The 23358-nt window shown below is 41.6% G+C and overlaps 1 protein-coding gene across 1 annotated transcript; it reads left to right on the plus strand.

Annotated features, from left to right (window-relative positions):
* The first annotated feature begins 1795 nt into the window (after positions 1 to 1795).
* On the plus strand, positions 1796 to 22873 carry JPT2 (Jupiter microtubule associated homolog 2). Its single transcript, XM_083711878.1, has 5 exons — positions 1796 to 1954; positions 9636 to 9784; positions 10955 to 11097; positions 11974 to 12031; positions 20847 to 22873. Exons 1-5 carry the CDS (start codon positions 1911 to 1913, stop codon positions 21023 to 21025), a joined length of 573 nt encoding a protein of 190 aa, XP_083568004.1. The 5' UTR covers positions 1796 to 1910; the 3' UTR covers positions 21026 to 22873.
* The last annotated feature ends 485 nt before the right edge of the window (positions 22874 to 23358 follow it).

Here is a 23358-nt window from a genome sequence, read left to right on the forward strand (position 1 = left end):
CAGCAAGAAATATCTGCAGCTTGAGGGAAAAGGGTGATGGGGGAGCATATTGTATAGTATACGGTAATCTGTGTTGCACATCCAAACTGTTAGCAGTGCACTATCATCTACACTTGCAATCAAAATTATTCAACCCTCATTGCAAATCAGGTTTATTATCAAAATATACACTTTCATCTGTTTGCAATGAGCAAATCATACAAAAGCGATTTAAATAGCTCAACATAATGGATGCTTCAAGTAGTTTCCCCAAATTCAGCTGAAATTGCAACACAGACTTCTCCAGTCTCACTATTATTCAACCCCCTGAACAGAATCCCACCCAAAAGCACAAATACAACAGGTGTTGTCTCAAGGGCTTCATTGTTTGTATCCGTTGTGTTGAGCTATTTCAGTTGCTTTTGTTTGATTTGCTCATTGCAAACAGCTGAAAGTGTGTAGATTTTGATAATAAACCTGATTTGCAATGGGGGTTGAATAATTTTGATTGCAACTACCTTCCCTCAAAACCCCACAGTTGCATCTAAAGGCTTTACAAAGGACTGACAAAGGACATAAATACTATGGCTAACTGGTCCTATGGATAGTTTTATTTGCAGTATATAACTAAGTTAGGTCCATTAATTTCAGTAGGTCTGCTCTGAATTAAACTTAGTTGAATATGTCCTTATATATGGGATGGTTTCTTCCAAGCCGCTTGAGTTTCATACAAAGAAAAGCAATGTATACGTTTTAAAATACACAAATAAATGAATCCTAATAAGTGAACCTCTTAAGAGTAACTTAGCCTGTAGCCTTTTCAATTACACTCCCGCCCCAAGGAAGCGAATGCTGAGAAGCTGACCAGGGCTCTTCAAACCTTAAAGACCATTGCCATTCGCTGCCTTCTTCCAGACCAACGAGTGCTGGAGATATATGGAATGGCAGTCTTGTCTTCTTTGACAATCACTCGTAGCTGAGTAAGATTGTCTTCCATAAACACAGTTTTAACAATGAGTCCGTAAGTGACTGTGGAGGCCAATTCTGGACCCACACATCCTTCCACAGTGGGGACATTTGTTTCCGGGTGGGAGTTGATCACGGCGTGGATTTGCCAAGCGTGCCTTCCTTTTAGCACGTTTCTCCCTTGCGTCCTGAGTTCAAGTGTCTTCAAAACCCATGACACCTTTGGTAAAGGCTGTTCTCCAATTGGAGCACTCACAGGCAAGTGTTTCCCAATTGTTGGTGTTTATACTACATTTTTTAAGACAGTCTTTACGCCTCTTTTGTTGACCACCAGCATTACACTTTCCATTTTTAAGTCCGGAATAGAGTAGTTCCTTTGGAAGAAGTTAATCAGGCATCCACACAACATGACCAGTCCAACAAAGTTGATGTTGAAGAATCATTGCTTCAACACTGGTGATCTTTGCTTCTGGTATTAGTTCTCCTGTCTTCCCAAGTGATGTGTAACAATTTTCGGAGACACCGTTGATGGAATCTTTTGAGGAGTTGGAGATGGTGTTTATAAATGGTCCATGTTTCACAAGCATACAGTAAGGCTGGTAGTACAATAGCTTTGCAAACAAGCATTTTGGTTTCCCTGCGAATGTCCCGGTCCTCAAACACTCTGCACTTCAATTCACTCCTTCCAATGAGAGCGCTAAAAACTCCGCCCGCGCTTCAGGCATCTCGCCCCTTCTCCCCGCCCCCAAACCCCATCCTTGTATTGCGCTCATTGGGCACAGATCACCGAGTCGTCGGTTGGTTGGCTGGCCGTGAGCGGCGGCTCCAACGGCCAATCGGCTTTCAAAGACCGCCCGGGCGCCCTGCCTGAAGAATCACAAGCGCGGAGCTCTAGCTCCGCTCGCAGTTGAGGAGCGCGTTGCTTAGCATCCGCTAGGCCGTTGGTCGCCGCCGTTCCCGCCACCATGTTTCAGGGACCCGAGACCGACTCGGCGAAACCCAGCTCGAGGTAAATGTGCTCGTTCCTCTGAGGAAGGGCGGCCTTCGCTTCGTGGGGGGGAGGGGGAGGGGAGGAGACGCCGGACGCCGGGGTCCCTCGCTCCGTTTCCCGCCCTTGTGGCTGAGGGGAGGCTCCTCAGGGGCGGAAGCTGGTAACTTGGCGGAGCCACCTCGCTGCAAACGAGGGGGGGGGGGAGAGAACGCCGTTTTCTAAGGGCATGTTGTGGGTTGTAAAAGCAGACCGCGGCGGACGCTTTCGATTCGAATTAAAGCCGTGCGTTTCCAGTTCGGCCTCGCTGCGCTTTCAGAGTGGGGGTGGGGGTGTGGCAATATGCCGGTTCAGGTAGGAGGCCTTCTGGTGCCGTCGGAAACCGGATTTCTTACCTAACGCTGAGGCGGCAATATTTTGCAGGCATACATGGGAGTAACCCTGATGAAATCGCCGGGCTTGCTTCTGAGTAAATGACTTCTGTAAGGGGTGTGGCGGAGGTTTTGGGGTTTTTTTCGTTTTGTTTTAAAGAGAACAAAAGCTTTTATAGTGCCCGCCCTTTTCACTAGCCTGCTCAAACAAAATAAAGGAGGGTAATACTTATATTTCTGGGTGGTGTTTTATTTTTAAAAATGTCTTGCCTGTCTCTTTCCCCCCAGCAGAAAAACTTAAGGTGACTGACGAAAATTTTAAATACGGAATCTGAATGCACCAAATCAAGGCAACAATGCTGATCCACATTGTTTGGCAGTCATAAGGATTCTAGTGATAATGTATGGTGCTGTTTCTGAACTCCCCTCTGAAATGCTATACTGTATACGCAGATGGAAACTTAATGTGTTCACACCCAAAATGCTGTATTAAACATCCCAAAGCCTGTCTGAGGAAGAAAGTACAGCACTGATGCCTGGAATTAGCTTTGTTGTGGTTGCAACTGGAGTAGTATTTATTATAAGGTGTCCTGCCTTTCTTCTGCTTCCTCTGGCCATGCCCGTGTGTAGGTGGAATGAGTTGGTTTTGATTTTGCCTATTCTTGGAGGCTATCAATGGATTTGTCCTTGTCTGGAGCATGTATTGCATATAAATGAAATTGATTCAGGTTACCGGGAGAGAAGAAACCAACTGCTCTGAGTTAGACCTCTTACTACTTCCACTGGATCTCATTTTTACCTGTGGTCTAGTATAGTAATCACTTGGATTGCTTTGAATGCTGAACTCACTTTGTGAATTAACCACCCCGTGTGTGTGTGTGTGTGTGTGTGTGTGTGTGAGAGAGAGAGAGAGAGAGAGAGTGTGTGTGATATGCTCATTTGACAATTCATTTATATGTCACATTTATTGTGCAAGAATCACATAGCTTTTATTAGTAGGTCCCTATAATTTCTGACTGTCCTCGCCTAAGAGACTTGGGAGTTGCTGAAACCTGGCTGCTGATAGGCTTCTATTCAGTTCATGCAAAATGTTTTCCTAAGAGAAGATAGTTTGCCACATAACTCAGTATATGATGCAATATGGCCTAGATGATGTCAGATGTACTGACTGCCCTACCCAGGTCTTCCAAATAAATACTAACTCTACTAGACCACACTGGGTCTTCTCTGAACTTTGTTTGCTGTGTCTGTCCATGTGCATTGCTTTGTATGCAGAACACTTTGGTCCCTATAAGCTGGAAGTGTCTTGGGACTCAAACACTGGTTTCTATAATGGCAGTGGAACTATTGTAGCAGCGATTGTTTTACATGCTAAGGTAACCTTCCCCAGGAATCTAGTCAAGAGTTGTAGTCTAAAGCATCTGGTGGGTGCCAGTTAAGGGAAGGCTGCTGTAGGGTGTGCATTCAATTAGTGGCTGCAGTGTCCAATCCCAAGTACCACCAACTCTATTCATATCAGTAGCTATGCTAGAAGGTACAGAGTTGTGTATATGGAAGAAGTAATGCCTTTAGGTATATGATTTGTTGGCATTTAGTGTGTGTGTGTGTGTGTGTGTGTGTGTGTGTGAGAGAGAGAGAGAGAGAGAGAGAGAGAGAGAGATGGGCTAGTCTCCTACTTCACAATTACTTAATCTCAAAGTGGCCCTGATTGATTGCTGACCTAAACTTCAATGCAGCTGCTTAATCTCCAAAATAAACATTGAATATTTTAATTGTACATGGATTGGCGATTAGAATTGTAAGTGCCTATATATTTCTACTATTGCCATGATATGTAACTTCATGGAGGTGGATCAGTCTGTTGAGATTTGAATAACAGACTCATTAGCACTCCTCCTCCTCCTTTTGGAGCCCTTTGGGGTTTAATAATTCATGCCACCCAGTGTTTCAGAATAGATTTTTGCTGTAGGAGGTGGCTGCTGTGCTTAAAGGGCACCAGACCGCACTGTCTGGTATGATTTTTTTTCAGGAAGGCTCCGTTGTGACACCAGGCTCTGTTTTCCAGAAGCCAAAACTCATTTCGAAGTCAACATCTTGCTGCATTACTCTGCCTTTAGAGAGTTTTGCTTCTTACCAGAGACATAAAATATTAATTCTAAAACTGCCTATTAATCTCTGCTTCAACCAACCTAGAGTTCTTGACTTTTCTCATGAAGAAATAACCTTGGAGAAAACCTGGATTCTGTATCTCCTCTCCTCCATCCCCATAACTTAAACCAGCATATGTAGACAGACTTTGATAACAATGGATTACTTAAATCAAATCTTGCCACCTGAACACACACTAGTTAGAAAGTAGTGTATCATTTGAGTGACATCATTATTTTGGATATCAATGATTATTTTTTTAAAAAATTGCCTAGATGTCCTTTTGCACAAGGTGACTCATCATAATGTAACAATATATGCATACTGAATTGGTGTCAGGAAGAATTTTGAAATTTAGTGGATTTTTTACATTATCAGAATGCTCAAGGAACTTACTCTTGGTGTTTGCAATACTGTGAGGACATCATGCTTCTTGAAAGCACAAGGGATTGGGATTGAATTTTCTGACTCAGGGCTCAGCCCTGGAATACATGAGGTAAGAGATTTAAGAAGAGCCTGCTGGAGCAGGGCAGGGGCTGACCAGATGCCTGTGGGAAACTCACAAGCAGAATTTGAGCACACAAGAACTCTCCTCTCTTGTGGGTTTCCAGCAACAGGTATTCAAAAGCGTTGCTGCCTCCAAGTGCAGAGGCAGAGCATAGCCATTATGGCAACTAGTCCTTGATAGCCCTCACTCCCATGAATTTCTCCAATCCTTCAAAGCTATCTAGGTTGATGGCCATCACTGCCTCCTGTGGGAGCAATGGCCGTAGTTTAACTGTTGTGAATCTTCTAACATTAAGCTTCATTAGATGTCCATGAGAAAACCTTGTCTCTATTCACTTTCTCCATGCCGTGCATAATTTTATAAACTTTTATTGTATTACCTCTTACCGTATTTTTCCATGTATAAGACTATATTTTTTCCTAAATTTTTAAAGTTTAAAATAAGAGGTTGTCTTATACACAGATAATGCATTTTCTTAATTTTGAGTCCCAAAAAATAGGGGGCGTCTTATAAATGGAGAAATATGGCACTTGCCTTTTTTCTGAACTAAAAATTCCTTGGATCATTTTGGTTGCTGTTTTCTGAACCATTTTGAGGTGAGGTGACCAGAACTGTGCACAGTATTCCAAATGCAATCACACCATAGATTTGTGTAAGGGCATTATGATTTTGGTAGCTTATTTAAAATTCCTTTCCTAATACTCTCTAGCATAAAATTCACTTTTTTCACTACTGCTGTTCACTGGGTTGACATTTTCATTGAACTATCTATTACAACCCCAATATCTCATTTTGGGCCCATTACTGCCAGTTCAGACCACATGCATGTATATGTGTAAATAAGATCCCCCCCCCCAACATGCACCACTTTAATCTAGTTTACCCGGAATTGCATTTGCCATTTTACTGCCCATTCAGTCAGTTTGGAAAAGTTCTTTTGGAGCTTTTCATAATCTGTCTTTCTTTCATTGGCCCTGAATGATTTAGTATACACTTGGCCACCTCACTTCTCACTATCAACTCTAGGTTGTTTATGAACATGTTAAAAAGCACAGGTTGCAATACCAATCCTTGGGGGAACTCCACTTTCTACATCTTTGCTTCGTCCAATTTAAAAAATTTGTAGTCCACAAGACGATCCCTCCCCTTATTCCTTGATGGCTAAGCTTCCTGAGGAGACCTTAGTGAGGTACTGGTTCAGGTACTGGGATCTACCCTATTTCTTCCATTGTCAAGACACAGGCAAATAATTCATTCAACTTCTCCATATCCTCCTTTCACATTCCTTTTACCACCTTGTCATCCAGTGTTCGAACTGTCTTTCTAGATGGTTTCCTGATACCAGTTTATTTAAAGAACTCCTTGTTGGTCTTAATATTTTTAGCAGTATGGTCCTCAGAATTTTTTTTTTAAAGCATTCCTTACTTGCACTTTTTTGCTCAAGTTTTTGTTCCTTTTTGTTCTCTTCAGAATTGTGTATGCAGTAGCATTTCCAGCTAAAGAGGAACAGTCTGCCACTACCTTCATAGGATATGGCAAAGAAGAAATGGGTTCTATATGCAGTACAATAATCACATCAATAAAACTTCAAATTAAAAAAAATCACTAAAATTGGCAGTCATTAAAGAGCAGCAGAGTTCTGTATTAAAAGTCTATTTAAAATGAAAATATTTCAGCCTGGGAGACAGTATGAGACCTTGTCTCCCCATAGAATGTTGGATGGAACAGAAGTCTCCCAGCATCACCTTCTGGGACTGATCTTCCAAGAATGTAAGGAGCCACTGTAAAACAATATGCCAGTCTTCCCAGCTTCCTCAGCAGGATAGTGTTTCATCACCAAGGTGACTAAGGCACTTTCCGTTCCAAGGAAAAAACCTTGTACAGAGTGATATTTCCTAAAGGTTACCTGGATCTAAACCTTACTACTTCAGGAGGGAATTCATCGCAGCCTCTTTCCAGGACTGTAGGAACCACCCCCTTTCCTCAAGCAATTTGGGATTTGTGTGTCAACTAGTGTCAAACAGCCTATATTGCTGAAAGGACTTGTGGTGCTCATCGTATGATGCTTTCTTTCTGAATTTGTTTCTGCTTCTTGAAAATATTCATGCAGAATTTGCAATGAAAACCCTCTCTGTTGTGTATACAGTGTGTATCTTCAGTCAGGCACACTCATGTTACTGTTGCAATGCTTGGAACTGTGGTGTTGGAACAGTGCCTAAATGTGTAGTTCACTGATCTCAGATATGATACTGACGCTTTTAATCAGACAGCCTTTTGTGGTCCAAAATGCAATCTTCAAGTATTTATTTTCATTTATTTTGTTTTTGCATTTATATCCAATGTTTCCTCCAGGGAGGTTAGAGGACGTATTTGGCTCTCCCTCTCCCTATTTTATTCTTTCAACCAGCCTTTGAGGCTGAGAGATGGTGATTGACCCAAGGTCCCCTTTGTGAACTCAAATCCTAGTGAGGATTTGAACCCTGAGTGATGTCCTAGTCCAACACTCTAAACCAGCCTTCACCAACAAAGCCATTTGCTAGCTGGAGCTGATGGGGATTGTTGAAACCAAAGCTAAATTATTGGCACGAGACTGCCAAGCACTGCATTGCCAGTTGAGAAAGTTTGAATTTAAATTGCATGAGTGATTCTGTTATCTCCTTTTGATGAAGAGAGGTGATGACCACTGCAGACTTGTTTGCATTATGGCATGTTGAAAGAAAGCAGCAGTAACTTAGAAGCAGAATGATACAGTGGAACCTCGGGTTGCGGACATAATCCATGACAGAGGCACATCTGCAACCCGCAGCGTTCGTAACCTGCAGTGCCGCATCTGCACACGCGCATGACGTGATTTGGTGCTTCTGCGCATGCGGCGAAACCTGGGAGTAACCCTTTCTGGTACTTCCAGGTTTCTCACGGTCCGCAACCTGAAAACACATAACCTGAAGCGTTTGTAACCCGAGCTACCACTGTATTCTTAGTTTATTCCTCCCCACCCCCACCCAACCCTTTATTCAAGCACTCCGATTGCACAGGAAATTCTCTTCCATGACTTTTGGAGAGCAAAGGTTTTATGGTCTGGAATGCCATATAGCTGTGTCTCAAAATCTGAACACATTCTTGTCTCCTTCCTGGCAAATGATACAAGAAACATCTTTTCCCCCACCTTCTTCCTTGAATTAGTCTATCAACTTCCATTGTATTGTGAAATTGCTTCAAGAGTGCAAATGTTTGCATAGATATTGACTACTTGTATGGAACCATACTTAAGTCAGCAATATAGGGTCAAAACTTGTAGTTTTGTTGTGCATGTATTGTACTGAGTGGCTGTCCTAGCTACCTCTTATCTGGTCATTCACAATGCATTCTTTAATGTCATTTGCATTCCGTTCCCTGTAAACCTTGGCCTTGTTCTGGAATGTTTCTTTCCACAGAAAGCTGAATAACAGATTGCAACAGTCTTAACAATATGTGTATATGCTGCTGTGCTAGTCACATAACACCACCAGGCAATAGAAGCACTGGTGTTGGACTGGTGTAAATTAAGATTGTCTATTTCTTGAGATGCCCTTATTTTGGCTGGTGAGATCTGGGGTTTATTTGTTTTTTGGTCTCAGTGTCATATTCAGATTTTGAACTCCATATCTCTTAGCAACTTTTGAGAAATCTAAGCCAATACAAACCCCTAATCTGTTATAACTGTTCCTTTTCCCAAATGCAGCAGTCAAATATCTCATATTTTAATTAAAAATGCTTTTGGATGGAGATAATAATAATCCAGTAAACTAATAACAAAAAAAACTTCATATACAGCTTGGCATACTTGGTAGACTTCAAAATGGAAATAATTTTAATAAGCCTATAAAAGGGTGTGGACAAGTTTGTAAGGAGTAAATGCATTCACTCTTGTTCAGTTTGAATTGGGGTGTGGTAATGACCTCACCCAACAATGGGAAAATATCCATCAAGAAGCATCAAGCCAAACTGCTTATTGGTGCCTGATATGCTTTGCACAGACCTAGTTTGGGGATTCTTTTTTCTTTGTGTCGAGAAGTATCTACAGTTACAAATTATTTGCCCTCTTTAAACTTATCCTGACCACCATATTCTTTATGCATTTAAGCTAGGGGTAGGCAACCTAAGGCCCATGGGCCACAAGCAACCCATTGGGGTTGTTTAACTGGCCCACGAGCCGCCCCCAAACCAAAGCGTCTGCTCAGTGAGTCCCCGTGTGCTGTGCTAAACCGCTGCAGTGCGGCGTGGGGACTCGCTTCTGTGACGCTGGAAATTGCGTCTGCGCAGGTGCCGGGAATCGTGTATGCTCAGGCGCTGGAAATTGCGCAGGCGCTCACAATCCAGCCCACGGAGGGATCTCTGCTGGAGTGAACCGGCCCAGGCGAGGTAAACCTTGCAGACCCCAAATTGGAGCAAAGCATTTAAGCAAAGCTTAACTTTGTAGAGACAAAGTTAATAGGATGTGTAGGCTGACGGTATGCAACATTTGAACCATTAAGTTCTTCCTACTCACAGAGTTATTTCCTTCCCCTCTCTCATAACCTTTGGATAAATCTCTCCATAGACTTGTCTGGTTGCACATTGCCTGTTTTCACTTATATAATTCAGACTGGACGCTATCTGTGCTCGTGGCTGACTATCATTTATTTTCTGTAAACAGGGTCCTGCAACCTCCTGGAGGAAGCTCCAGCAATCTCTTTGGAAGCCCAGAAGATGTCAACTCCTCTTTCAGGCCGCACAGAATGACATCTAACATATTTGGAGGAGCTGAAGAAACTCCGAACGTTTCAAAGAGAACAAACCCTCCAGGTGAGAGTCATCTTCCTGAGAAACTCTATGTAAGGGAGTGGCAGGTTTGGCTTTGCCTGCGAATACATAACCTATACTTTGTCCTTCTCTATTCTAGCAGAGTTTTACCATATTGTATCACCATTGAAAGCCTCTGTATGTTTCAGACTATCCTTGTTAATCAAAGACGTGCTTAGGTTGTGCTCAGCCAATATTTTGCATGCAAGAGATGAATTGCACTGCTTTGCTAACTGATGTAATTCAGCCTGACAAACAGATGTTTTATCAGTTTGCACAATCTTGCCGTATAGATTGCATCTTACAAATGTAGATTGCAAGTGTGTGCTTTGGCAGAGGGGGACCAAACCAGTAATTCAACCCTGGAAAGGCTGCATAATAAAACTTGATGAAAATGATCATTTAAATATGGTGGCAACAGATTGCAGTGCATACCACCCTCATCCAAATACCACTGTTGTGCCGAGGATGTGGTAAGATATGGTGTTTGATCTCATACCACCTAGGCTGGCTGATATTAAAAGCGCAGGTTTATAATTGATATTGGGCTTCTAAATGTTGAGGTGTGTGGGATGTAGGACTCAAGCTTTCTGTTTATGGTAGTAACATATCAACTTTCAGCTGTGGTATTTAGACAGTGCTGCATTAAATAGTGGCTTAGGCAAAAGCAGTTCTTGGCACTCTCCCAGTGAACAAAGAGGTTACTTTTTAATAAATTGTATAAAGCAATTTGAACAATGGGCTTCAGTTTTAGAGCATGAAGGTGAGTCAAAATATTTCTAGAAGCTTGTCCATGCATGTTCATTTCCATACTGCTGGTGTCTGCATCCACTTGCAAATACTGTTGCAGCATATAGCTGTTCTTATTGCAGTATTGTGTCACATTGGAAATCAAGTGGAATAAACGTTCCTGGAATGATTCCATGCATAACAAATGCTAGTCAGTGCTAGCTGGGCAGCTTGTCTAGCAGTGGAACCTTTTACATATTACACATCTTCAGAATAGGTTTGGTTGATTCCCAGCCTATTAGGTTAAAAGTCAGTGCACATTGTACAGGGAATTAAAAATACAAACAATGCTGATAATGGACTGACTCCTGGAGCTTATCATGAGCTACCTGGAAGAATCTGAAGAAGTTCTTAGTAACTTCCATTAGTACTACTGTCTTGCAGGTGGGAAGGACAGTGGAATATTTGAGGACCATAAACCTAATCCTTCTCGTCATCTTACAAATCCACCTGGTGGAAAAACAAGCAATATTTTTGGGTCTCCACAGCCTGTCGACATTGTCAAAGCTCACCCAAACAAACCCAAGGTATTGTAGATTTTGCCCATTTCCTTTTCCTTTTTTCTTTTTAATAAAGCCACAGGAGAACTCAGATCAGATCTTAGGAAGAACGATCTGTGTAAATGAAGCAGCCATGCATTCATTTGTATAATTGAGGTTGCTGAATCTGGGGGCCCTTGGTATGGAATTGAGAAGCTTTTGATTCATTCCATTCATTCCTGATCATGCTGACCCAGCCTTCTGTCCACTGTAAAGTGTTGAATTAGATTGCACATCTATCTAGTAGAAATGTTCTTATAATAAGCAGAATCCCTTCTGCCTCGTGTGGAAGACAACCCTGCAGAAATGCTAGCTACTGTTAGTTTCTGTTTGCCACTGTGCAGCTGCTTAGAGTCACAAGACTGTTTACATTCCAGAGACATTCCAGGCTGTTTGAAGTCTCACGGAAGACAGGAGACGCATGTGACGTTACTGGTTTCCTGTTCCTTTGTTTAGTTCAGTTGCTCTGTGCCTTTCACAGAGAGAGGATGTGTTTTCTGTCTGCAAAGTAAGAAATAAAGTATAGCAATGTAGCCATAAATCTCATCACTTCCGCGTGCTGCTTTGATTCTCTGCTGAATGGGAATGTGCCTGGAGCCTCATCAAAGGCTCAGGTCGTTAATCACATCGCAGGGCATTTCCGAAGGACTTGGCCGAAGGAAGATGAGCTTTACCAGCTCGGTCGAATGCAGATTCCAACAGCTACGTGCTAGAAGTTCTGCCCTTCAAAAAAGAGAGTGGTAGCAGAAATTGCTTGCCTTTCTTGCTTGAAGGAAGCCTAAGCAAACCTAGAGTTGCTTTTTTTTAAAGGGGCAATACATTCCCACAGAACTTGGTTTTTTAAAAGTGTTTTTCCCCTTACAGGATCATGCTGTTATCCTGAATGACAGAGGGGATGTGCCACAAGAACAAAAACCAAAAGGTAAGTGGAACAAGTTTTCTGGGAAGCAGAGGATTTCTAAAGCATGGATTGTCTTTTAAAACCAGTATGAAATCAAAACAGAATGAAAAGCTAAGAGCAGAATGAAAAACATTTTCATACATATAAAAGTCAGGTGTAACACATCCGATCCACTGAAAGACGCCAAAAATATCTAAAACTCTCCAGACTAAGGGACAAAAGCCAGGGTATAAAGAAACATTCTTATCAGGTGCCTGAAAGTAAATAGTGATAGTGGGGACTTCCGGTCGGTGCCAGCGCTTAATGGCGGTCCTCCCTTCGAGCTCCGGAGGAGGACTGCTTCACGAGTTCGGGTCTGACCGCTACGGCGAAGCGGGGACCCCCAAAAATCACAGGCGCAGAAGCCTGTGAGCAAGGAGACTCGGTGGGCACCATTTGCACCCCCCTTTACTGCAAAAGAGCCTTTTTAAAGGCTCCGGAGCGGCATCGGCTGTGCGTGCGGTGCTGAGAGTCGCTACCCAGCCCGTGAAGTGAAGCCGCGTCGCCATGAGCGGAGAGCGCCGATTCCTTCCTGAAATTGGAAACTGAATTTGAATGCCCGTAAGTAGGATTGAAAGGCTTATTGGGATTTTAAACTTCATTTAAAAATCTGGCCGGAAACGGGAAAGGTAATAATTAAGGAAGTCTGCCTTTCCCGGACTGCATGACAGCTAAAGCAACGAAACTACAAAGCTGCAATTGGGTGAAAAATTGACTTGGAAATTGTAACCTGGACATTGAACTTGAACCTCCCCCTAGCAAGCAGGAGCTAGGGGGAAGATAAGTGGATTTTGTTTAACCTGCATGGAAGAAGTAAAGGGAAAAAGAGTTTTCTGCCGTCTTAGACTCTTGGAACGGACTGCCTGAATAGGGCACCAAGACAGTGAACTGTCATCTGAGATTTGCTACAAAGTTGGGACTTTATTTGTTACAAGTTTGATACTTTCACTTGAAACTATTAACAGACAGTTTTGATACATTGGAGGATTGTTGCTAAAAACTTTTTCTTTGGAGACTTTCCGTTTCTTTGTTCTCGTGTTTATTGGATACTTTGAATTACTCCCTCTAGAGGGCTGAGGGGTAACAGTTGCAAAACAGACTGTAAAAAAAAACAAGTCAGTGGATTTTTCCATCTAAAAGCTGCGCCTGTGGGAACGACCTTGGGACATGAGTGGCCCACCAGAAGAGATAACAACAAGAGCTAAAAGTAAAATTGCACAAAAGAAAAGGGGCTCAATATCAAGCCTACTGCCAGCAGGTGCAGCCGGGCAGGAAAAAGTGACAAATATACCCATGGATCCAGTGACACAAGCATTACTTAAAATAAATGAATCTTTAGAAGTTTTGACAAAGCAGAGTACGGAAAATACCAAACAGTTGACAGAACTTTCAACAAAACTAGATCTGAATACTAAAAGTATTACATCTAACACAGAAACTATAAATAAATTGATTGAAGAGAATGCCATAACTCGGAAAATTGCTGAAGAAGCTAAAACTACTGCTGAAACTACACAGGAGAAATTGGCACCAGTCTGTAAAAAGTTGGATGAACATGATGCGACTTTGTCTTTGTGGGACCTACAGAGGAAAGAGAGAAATCTGAGATTAAGATTAGTCCCTGAAAGTGAAAAAGATAACTTGGTGGACTTTCTCACAAAAGAGTTTTCGGAATTTTGGCAGGTAAACCTGAAGGAAGAAGAATTTAAGATAACAGCGGCCTTCAGACTGGGCAAGAGACAAAACAGAAAGACCCCAAAGGATTGTCTGATAACTTTAAGATCCAAAGAGGAAAGAGACAAAATATTAAATCTACATTACCAGAAAACTTTAGAGATCGAAGACGCTTATGTGCAGATCTACAAGGACATCCCTAAATACATTCTGGAGGCGAGAACTCATTACAAAGACCTGGTTGACCTGCTGAAAAGCAACAATCTACCTTTCAGGTGGGAATTTCCACAAGGTTTGTCCTTCAACTACAAAGGAAAGAAAGTAAAAATAAGAACAGTGCAAGACAAAGAACAATTCCTGCAAAGAAACGAGGAGGATCTTCAGAAGGGAGTGGTGGAACGGACTTCAGAAGCAGATATTCTAAATTTAACATTTGGACTGAAACCACAGACAGAGGAAGAACAGAAGCAGGGAGCAGCTGGAGGAGGGACTAACTAAACAACAAGATGTCTCTGCAATTTCTAAGTTGGAACTGAAATGGCTTGAACCTTCCCAGAAAAAGGTGTGAGGTTTTTCACATCTTGAAAAGAGAACAATTGGACTTGATTTGCTTACAAGAAACCCACGTGACCAGGGCACACAGAAAACTGCTTATAAATAAAAGATTAGGACAAGAATTCATTTCATCAGACAAAGTTAAGAAAAGAGGAGTGGTGATCTACGCAAAGGAAAAGTTGGCCCCAAAGCTGATTTTTAAAGATGAACAAGGAAGATTTTTGGCAATTGAAATACAAGTCCAAGGAGAAAAAAATTTTGACAGTCGGAATTTATGCACCAAACGAAGGGAAGGCAGAATTCTTCAAGAAGTTGCATGTGACTTTAATGGACCATTTGGATTATAATGTAATTATGATGGGAGATATGAATGGTCCACAAACATGGACAAAGCACAAAGACAGGTGGTCTCCAAGGATGGGAGATTACCAAAGACTTTCTTTGAAATGACTGAAAATATGGATTTGATTGACATTTGGAGAACAAGGAACCCTCTGGAAAGAGAGGGAACCTTTTTCTCTGAAGCAAATATGACATGGACAAGAATTGACCAAATATGGGTTACTAGTGGGATGGCTCCAAAGATAAAAAAAGTAGAAATCTGCCCAAAGACTTGCTCCGACCATAACGTCGTAAAGATGGAGATGAAATTGACAACAGCTGGCTCCTTTAGATGGAGAATGAATGACACCCTATTTAGAGATGAAGAGATCTACAAGAAGGCCCAAAAAACTTTGAAAGACTATTTTGAGATAAATCTGAGGACAGATGTCGAGAAAAGAATAATTTGGGACGCAAGTAAAGCCGTGATGCGAGGTTTCCTAATACAACAGAATTCTTTAAAGAGGAAGAAACAAAATGAGAAGAAAGATAAGATCCTGGAAAAGATGAAAGAAGGAGAAAAGAAATTGAGGTCAAAACCAAAGTCTCATGAGATTTTAAGAGAAATTAAGTTTTACCAGATGCAGTACATGGAACTGATGAATCAAGAGATAGAATGGAAAATTAAGCAAATGAGACAAAGGACATTTGAATCAGCAGACAAATGTGGGAAACTTCTAGCATGGCAATTGAAGAAGAGACAAAAATTGAACACAGTTACAAGTTTGGAAGTGGAAGGAAAGAATATTTATAAACCAAACGAGATCAGTAACTGTTTTCAGAGTTACTTTAGAAGATTATATGCAAGAGGGCCGGAGAATGAAGGAGAAATAGACGGTTTTCTTAAGAAATATGGTTTACAAAAGATTTCACAACAAAGTACAATGGTTTTGAATGAGAAAATAACAGAACAAGAAATAGAGGGTGCCATTCAAAATATGCAACTAGGGAAATCTCCAGGACCAGATGGGTTGACCTCCAGATATTACAAGGCTTTGAAGGAATGGTTAGTACAACCGCTGAAGGAGGTCTGCAATGAAATTTTAGAGGGGGAAAAGGCACCGGAATCGTGGAAAGAAGCATTTATTACACTTATACCAAAAACTGAGACTGAAAAGAACCAGATAAAGAACTACCGCCCTATATCATTACTTAATGTGGATTATAAAATATTTGCTGACATTTTGGCAAAAAGATTGAAGAAGGTGTTGGTGGAAGAGATTCACAAGGACCAGGCTGGCTTTCTCCCAGGGAGACATTTGTCAGACAATGTGAGAAATATAATTGACATTATGGAATTGCTAGAAGTCAACATTAACACGAAGGCGGTATTGATATTTGTGGATGCGGAGAAAGCTTTTGATAACATTTCCTGGAATTTTATGAAGAAGAATCTCCATGGGATGGGGGTAGGCCAAAGATTTGAAAATGGTATAGGTGCAATATATTCTGAACAAAAAGCGAAATTAATTGTGAACAATGTGGTTACTGAAGAACTTCCAATAGAAAAAGGGACACGACAGGGGTGCCCAATATCCCCACTACTTTTTATATCTGTCCTGGAGGTTTTGTTAAATATGATCAGGGGGGACCAGCTGCTTAAAGGAATTCAGGTTGGAGCTAAACAATACAAATTGAGGGCCTTTGCAGATGACTTAGTTTTAACTTTACAACAGCCAGACACTAGTACGAAAAGAGTTTTAGAACTAATTCAAGCTTTTGGTCATGTAGCAGGATTTAAGTTGAATAAGCAAAAAACTAAAGTTTTGGAGAAAAACTTAACGAATGCTGAAAAAGAGAGATTTCAAAGTGAAACTGGATTAATGGTGGCAAAGAAAGTGAAATATTTGGGGATTAACATGACATCTAAGAATGTGAACCTATTTAAAGATAACTATGATAAATGTTGGACAGAGATAAAGAAAGATCTAGAAATATGGTCAAGTTTGAGACTTTCCTTGTTAGGCCGAATTGCTGTAATTAAGATGAATGTATTGCCTAGAATGTTATTCTTGTTCCAAACATTACAGATTGTTGATAGAATGGACTGTTTCAAGAAGTGGCAGAAAGATATATCTAAATTTGTCTGGCAGGGCAAAAAGCCCAGAATAAAATTTAAGATATTAACTGATGCAAAAGATAGAGGGGGGTTTGCCCTGCCGGACTTAAAACTGTACTATGAATCGGCAGCTTTCTGCTGGTTGAAAGACTGGCTACTTCTTGAGAATACAGACATTTTGGATTTGGAAGGGTTTGATAATAGATTCGGTTGGCATGCATATATATGGTATGACAAGGTAAAAACTCATAAAGGATTTAAAAACCATATTGTCAGGAAAGCACTATATAATGTTTGGATTCGATATAAAGATTTGCTGGAAAATAAAACCCCTAGGTGGTTGTCACCAATGGAAGCTAAGGAGGTGAAAAAACTTAATATGGAATCGAAATGGCCAAAATATTGTGAAATATTGGAGCAAGAGAGTGGAAAAATCAAATTACAGAATTTTGAGAAAATGAAGTCTAAGGTACGAGATTGGCTTCATTACTACCAAATAATGGAAGTGTTCAAACAAGACAGGAAAATTGGCTTCCAGGTGGAGAGATCAAAATTAGAAACAGAACTGTTAGAACCCAATACTAAGAATTTGTCAAGAATGTATAACCTGCTGTTGAAATGGAATACACTAGATGAGACAGTTAAATCAGCTATGATTAAGTGGGCACAAGACATTGATCATGATATTATGTTTGCTGACTGGGAACAGTTATGGACCACCGGCATAAAATTTACGGCATGTAATGCCTTAAGAGAAAATATTATGAAAATGATTTACAGGTGGTACATGACCCCAGTCAAGCTTGCAAAAATTTATCATCTGCCCAATAATAAATGTTGGAAATGTAATGAGGCTGAAGGTACCTTCTACCACCTCTGGTGGACTTGCCCGAGGATTAAGGCCTTTTGGGAAATGATTTATAATGAAATTAAGAAGGTACTTAAATGTACTTTTCATAAGAAACCAGAGGCATTTCTCCTGGGCATGGTCGGCCAACTGGTGTCTAAGAAGGACAGGACGTTTTTTATGTATGCTACCACAGCAGCAAGGATTCTTTTAGCAAAGTATTGGAAGACACAAGAACTACCCACATTGGAAGAATGGCAGACGAAGGTGATTGACTATATGGGACTTGCAGAGATGACCGGCAGAATCTGTGACCAAGAAAAAGAGACGGTGGAAGAAGACTGGAAGAAATTTAAAGTATATCTTAAGAATTGTTGTAAAATTGAAGAGTGCTAAAATGTCAAGGGAAAAGAAAATATTGAATTATAGCTGTAATTGATTAAGTATGAGAAGAAGCTAGAAAAAAGAAAATAAGTAATTAGACAATTGGTGTGAGGAGTTGTTGAAAAAATCTCAAAACAGGGATGCAGAAAAGGGGAGGTAAGGGGAAGTCTGAGAAGGTTATGAAAAAGAGGTTTGAAATTATACATGTTTATATGTTTTGTTTGTTTGTGTATTGTGTGTTGTTTTGTTTTTAAATCTGTGTTGAAAAAACCAATAAAAAATTATATATATAAAAAAATGAAAGTAAATAGTGATAGTGTCAGGCTGTAGGTCACTTTGGGACACTCTGTGTGTCAAAAGTAACAAGTAATAATAGTGTGTGCAAGCAAGACTTCTGTGGCTGATCTTGAGGCCCCAGAAAGCTCGTAATTGTAGGCATTCTGTCAACTGCAGATGCCTAATACAGCTTGTGGGTGGCTATAGGGAGATAGAATCTAGACAAACATCGAGGTCTTAACCTATCTCTTCAGTATATGTGGAATGAACAAAATTCCTGGGAGGCTTGTTAAAACGAGATTTATCAGAATCTACAAAAAACACTTTTAGGTTGAAGAGGGTTTTTTTATTTTCCAAAGAAACCAATCTTTGGTATGTTAACTTTCTAATGGAAAAATGACTTGGTCAGCTGCTGGATCTGTCAGCAGCTCCTTAGATGCTAGTTACCCACAGTTACAGCATTCAGTGCCATAAGTAGAAAAGCAAGAAGCTCTTTGGAATGAACTAAGAGTCCTTTAAATGCTTCAGCAAAATAGTCAGATTCTTCAGAAATCTTCAGCTTTACAACAGCTTGAATTTGCGCTGAAATATTACTGAGAATTTTTTATTTCTGTCACAAGAAATTGAATATGAAAATGCACTTCTGACTGCAATTTTTTAATATATGGATGTGATGTACAAGGTGCCATATATTGCCTGGCTGTTATCTTGAAGGGCAGTTCTTTTAGATTTGAACAGTTTGACCAAATGACTTAGAAACTCAAAGTTAATCCAGATCCCTTAAGGGATGTCTCCCATTTTCCCTTTGTAGGTAAAAATCCCATCAGAAGCAGATGCATTCAATAAATTGACAAGCTTGCATTGTTTTCAACTTTGTTGTCCAATAATTCCTTACTAATTTGGCTGAGGATCTTTTAAAATGTGGAGAATGAAATGGATTTGAAGTGGATTTGCTTGGCTTATTTTGTGTGTGTGTACAGTACAACCTCTACTTACCACTGCCCCACTTGCGAGCAACCCAACTCGCGACTGCGGCAAACCTGGAAGTAAATACCGGGTTTGCTGCAATTTGTGCACGCGCAGAAGCGGCTGCTGCCATCTGCACACACGCAGAATGGCGGCGCCGCCGAATGTGCACACGCAGAACGGAGTTTCTCCCAGCAACCCGGATCAACTCATTAATGGACCTCCGGAAAGGATTCCATACGTGAGTAGAGGTTTCACTATACCTGTAAAAAGTTACAATTTGAAGAGATCCCTGCATCTGAATTTCCTTTAAAAAAACAACCCTGTACAGTGGTGCCTCGCAAGACGAAATTAATTCGTTACGCAAGTTTTTTCGTCTTGCGAGTTTTTCGTCTTGCGAAGCACGGTTTCCCATAGGAATGCATTAAAAATCAATTAATGCGTTCCTATGGAAACCGCCTTCAGACCAGGTCCGGGACAGTCTGTCCCCCGACCTATTCTGAAGGCTGGGGGGGGGGGGACAAGGGCTTTTCTTCCCACCCCCAGCATTTTAAAAATCCCCGGGACAGCATTTTAAAATGCTGGCGGGCGGCAGCAAAGGCTTCGCTGCCGCCCGCCAGCATTTAAAAATCGCCCCGGGACAGCGGAGGACTTCTCCGCTGTCCCGGGGCGATTTAAAAGCCCCCGGGAAGGCAGGCAGGGGGGACAAAGACTTTTGCCCCCCACCAGCCTTCAGAAGAGGTCCTGGACCTCTTCTGAAGGCGGGCGGGGGGCAAAGGTCTTTGCTCCCCTGTGCTTGCCTTCCCGGGAGAGCGGAAAGTCTTTGCTCCCCCCCTTCAAAAGCAGTCCGGGACAGAGGAGAAACACGCTGCGTTTCTGAAGGCTGGCGGGGGGCGAAAGTCTTTGCTCCCCTCCGCCTGCCTTCAAAAGCCGTCCGCTCTTAAAAGCCCCCGGGAAGGCAGGCAGGGGGGACAAAGACCTTTGTCCAGGACCTCTTCTGAAGGCTGGCGGGGGGCAAAAGTCTTTGCTCCCCCGTGCCTGCCTTCCCGGGAGAGCGGACAGCTTTTGAAGGCAGGCGGAGGGGAGCAAAGACTTTCCGCTCTCCCGGGAAGGCAGGCACGGGGGAGCAAAGACTTTTGCCCCCCGCCAGCCTTCGGAAGAGGTCCTGGATTTTTTCCTCCTCTAAAAACTATGTGCGTGTTATGGTCGGGTGCGTGTTATAGAGCGAAAAATACGGTATTTAGTGTGTGTCTATCTGCAGTTGTGACTGTATCTGTTCCTTAAAGGCCTGGGAATGGTCTTCACACACTTTCATAATACTTTTTTTGTCCCCATTATAGTGGCCTGCTTGGTGGGCTGATTTAATACATTTTTTTAAAGGAGTTTGTGTGTGTGCATGTGTTCAGTACTGGGTGCCCTTCCATGCTCCTTGTAAAGCTTTTTTAGCAGAGTATTCTAGGGAGCAGCATTTCACAATTCTTCCGCAGCATACATGACATAACTATCACCTTGTTAACATGGAAATGGAGTGCTAACTGGGGGCTGAACGAAGTGCAGCCGGGTAAAATACATGTAATGCAAGCTATAATTGTCATAAGACTGGGTGAATATTCTGGCATGGCCACCTGATAACATATCTTAATTTACAATTACAGAAGACCAAAGACCACAGGTGGAAGATACAAGTGAAAAGAGAGAGCCACAGAAGAAGGAGAGCACCAAAGAGCCTGGACCCAAAATAGATGATCATGAGCCCAGGCTGGGGCCACGGCCACGATCACACAACAAAGTCCTCAACCCTCCTGGGGGCAAATCCAGCATTGCCTTCTATTAAGAAAAGTGTTCTCTTCCCTTCCCCCTCCCCACAATGGAGTCAGCACAGAAACAGTTTTCAAGGTTTGAGCCAGAAGTTTAGCCTCCTGCTGCTTGAAGAAAGAGCCACTTAGTGGTTTGGCATGTTCAGTATGTGGCAGAAGTTAGCTTGAGCTTCTCTGGCTTTTAAAGTTGCAGTACAGACTTCTGAGAGTACCCTGAGCTCATGCACTTCCAATGCAGAATATTGCTTTCTTGATGCACAGATTAGGTAATATAGCCCTGAGGGGATTTTATTTGTGCTGGATAAGGAGGAAGGCTGGTCTAAACTCTGACTAAAGATCCTCCTGAACTGTGGACTAGAACTGCCCTTTGTCATCTTGTAAGGGAGAACCTTACTAAGCAAGCAGATCCTCTTCTGGGGAGTAATTGTAGTCAAAATGTATTGTGCAAGAATTCATTTTTTGAACTCTTGAAAGTCTTCAACCTTTTGGCTAGTTAAGGAAGTTGCAAGTTGAATGACAATATATTTGCAGTTGTGGATGGCACGGAATGATCTGAAAATTCAGCCAAACCACTCTTGTCTATAATCAGACCTTGAATCTTGTCCAATGAGATGGTTAAGAATTCTACCCCATAATTAGCCTCCAACAGAAGCTGTTTGTACTCAAGGTTCTTTCTGCCCTATAAGTGTCTAGTCTTATCTAATTCTGTGCTGACTCTGTTAGACTATTTGCCTTCCCTCCTTATTGACCACTTCGTCCTATAATTTGGATAGTTTTCAACTCCTCTTCCCCAGAAACAGCACCTATGCTGAGTGAGGCTGCAGCTGCTGTGCTGCCCACCCTATTCTTCTAGTTCTCCCCACCTTGCCCACCACCAGTACTTCAGAATTAAAAGTCCTGATTGTAGCAGGCAGAGGAGAACCTGGAGAAAGGCTGCAGAGGCTGGAGCCCTGGTTATTGCAGTTAAAAGTATAAATAACATATTGGTGACCCCATCTGGAAGCACGGACTATCCCTCCTGGTTACTTCTCTGCATTGTAGCTGCCTTGAGACTTCTGTTTGTCTCTTTCACTCACTCCATCCAATTGGGGATGGTTCCTGGATTTTTGCAATACAATACTCCTGGTGCACAGACTTCAGATTTTTTTGCAATAACTTTGTATTGTTTTCTGGAATTCCATTATGTGGGTTTAGGGGGTGGGAGGGGCACTTAAACTTCATGTGTTTATCACGATACGATTCCTGACCAGCTGTACTTTAAGACTTGTTCTTTTTTTAAAACATCAAGTGCAGTGGCTTGCCTTTAGAACTCCCATTATATACAGAAGTTCATCAGGCTTGCCAAAGAACTAGTGGCCTTTCTTGCAAAATGGTTCTAGGTACCAGAAGAAAACATTTTGCGAATGAGTTCTGAGAAACAAGCTCTGTGCCAGATATTAAAAGTAGTTTGGAGTTCTGTCCAAGTTATTGTTTTGACTAAAAAGTCACCTCTACTGGGGAAGAAAAATTATTCATTGCCATTCTTAAAAAATGGGAAGAGTTGGCTCAAACTTGCTTCTCTGGCACTATTTGCATTGTGTTATGGACTTCCTCTTGTCTAAAGCATCAAGCTTTACCTGGGGCTGAAGTATTAAAAGGTGCATTTTCACCAGTGCCTCTGTTTTGGATAGCAGTTTTCCAGCAAAGCCTTAAATTATTACTGATTTAATTATACCTGTGCCATTATTTTTCTCAAGGGGTGCCTGGGGAGTACACTACGTATCCAGAAAGGATACTTTTATTATTAAAAAAGGTGGGGGTTAATGAAAATTCAGAATGTGTTGAATCATGTACTACTCAATAAACAGCTGCATTTTGTCACTTCATTATCGTGTGCCAAGGCTGTGAGTCCTAATAGTGTTCTTTTGCATCTTAAATCACCTTGTGTGTTTAAATCACTAATACTGAGATATGTGGACTACCAAATGTCCCATTAAAATAACTCTGGTGGACATATTTATATAGTGCCATCCATCTGTACTGTACTGGGTAATTTTAAGCAAAAAGTAAATACAATTCCCTGTCTTGACAAGTTTGTAATGAAATTATGGATGAATGCATCCATTTCTTGGCAGAGAATAAAATTCAAATATTGTTTGAAATAGAAAGTATCTTAATTCAGAATCAAGAAATTCAGGTATCTGTCTCTACAATCAACACTTGTAAGGAGGGCATTTTCTAGTTGGAAGTTGCCACACCTGTGGTTCAAGCCCAGACTCGTGCTATCATTCTTCTAAATGACATTTCTCTGTTCCATCAAAACCATCCTCTCAAAAAATCCATCTCTTCTGTGAAGCATGTTTGGCACAAC

This window comes from Podarcis gaigeae, assembly GCF_964106915.1.
Source record: "Podarcis gaigeae genome assembly, chromosome: 14".
NCBI classification, from domain to species: domain Eukaryota; kingdom Metazoa; phylum Chordata; class Lepidosauria; order Squamata; family Lacertidae; genus Podarcis; species Podarcis gaigeae.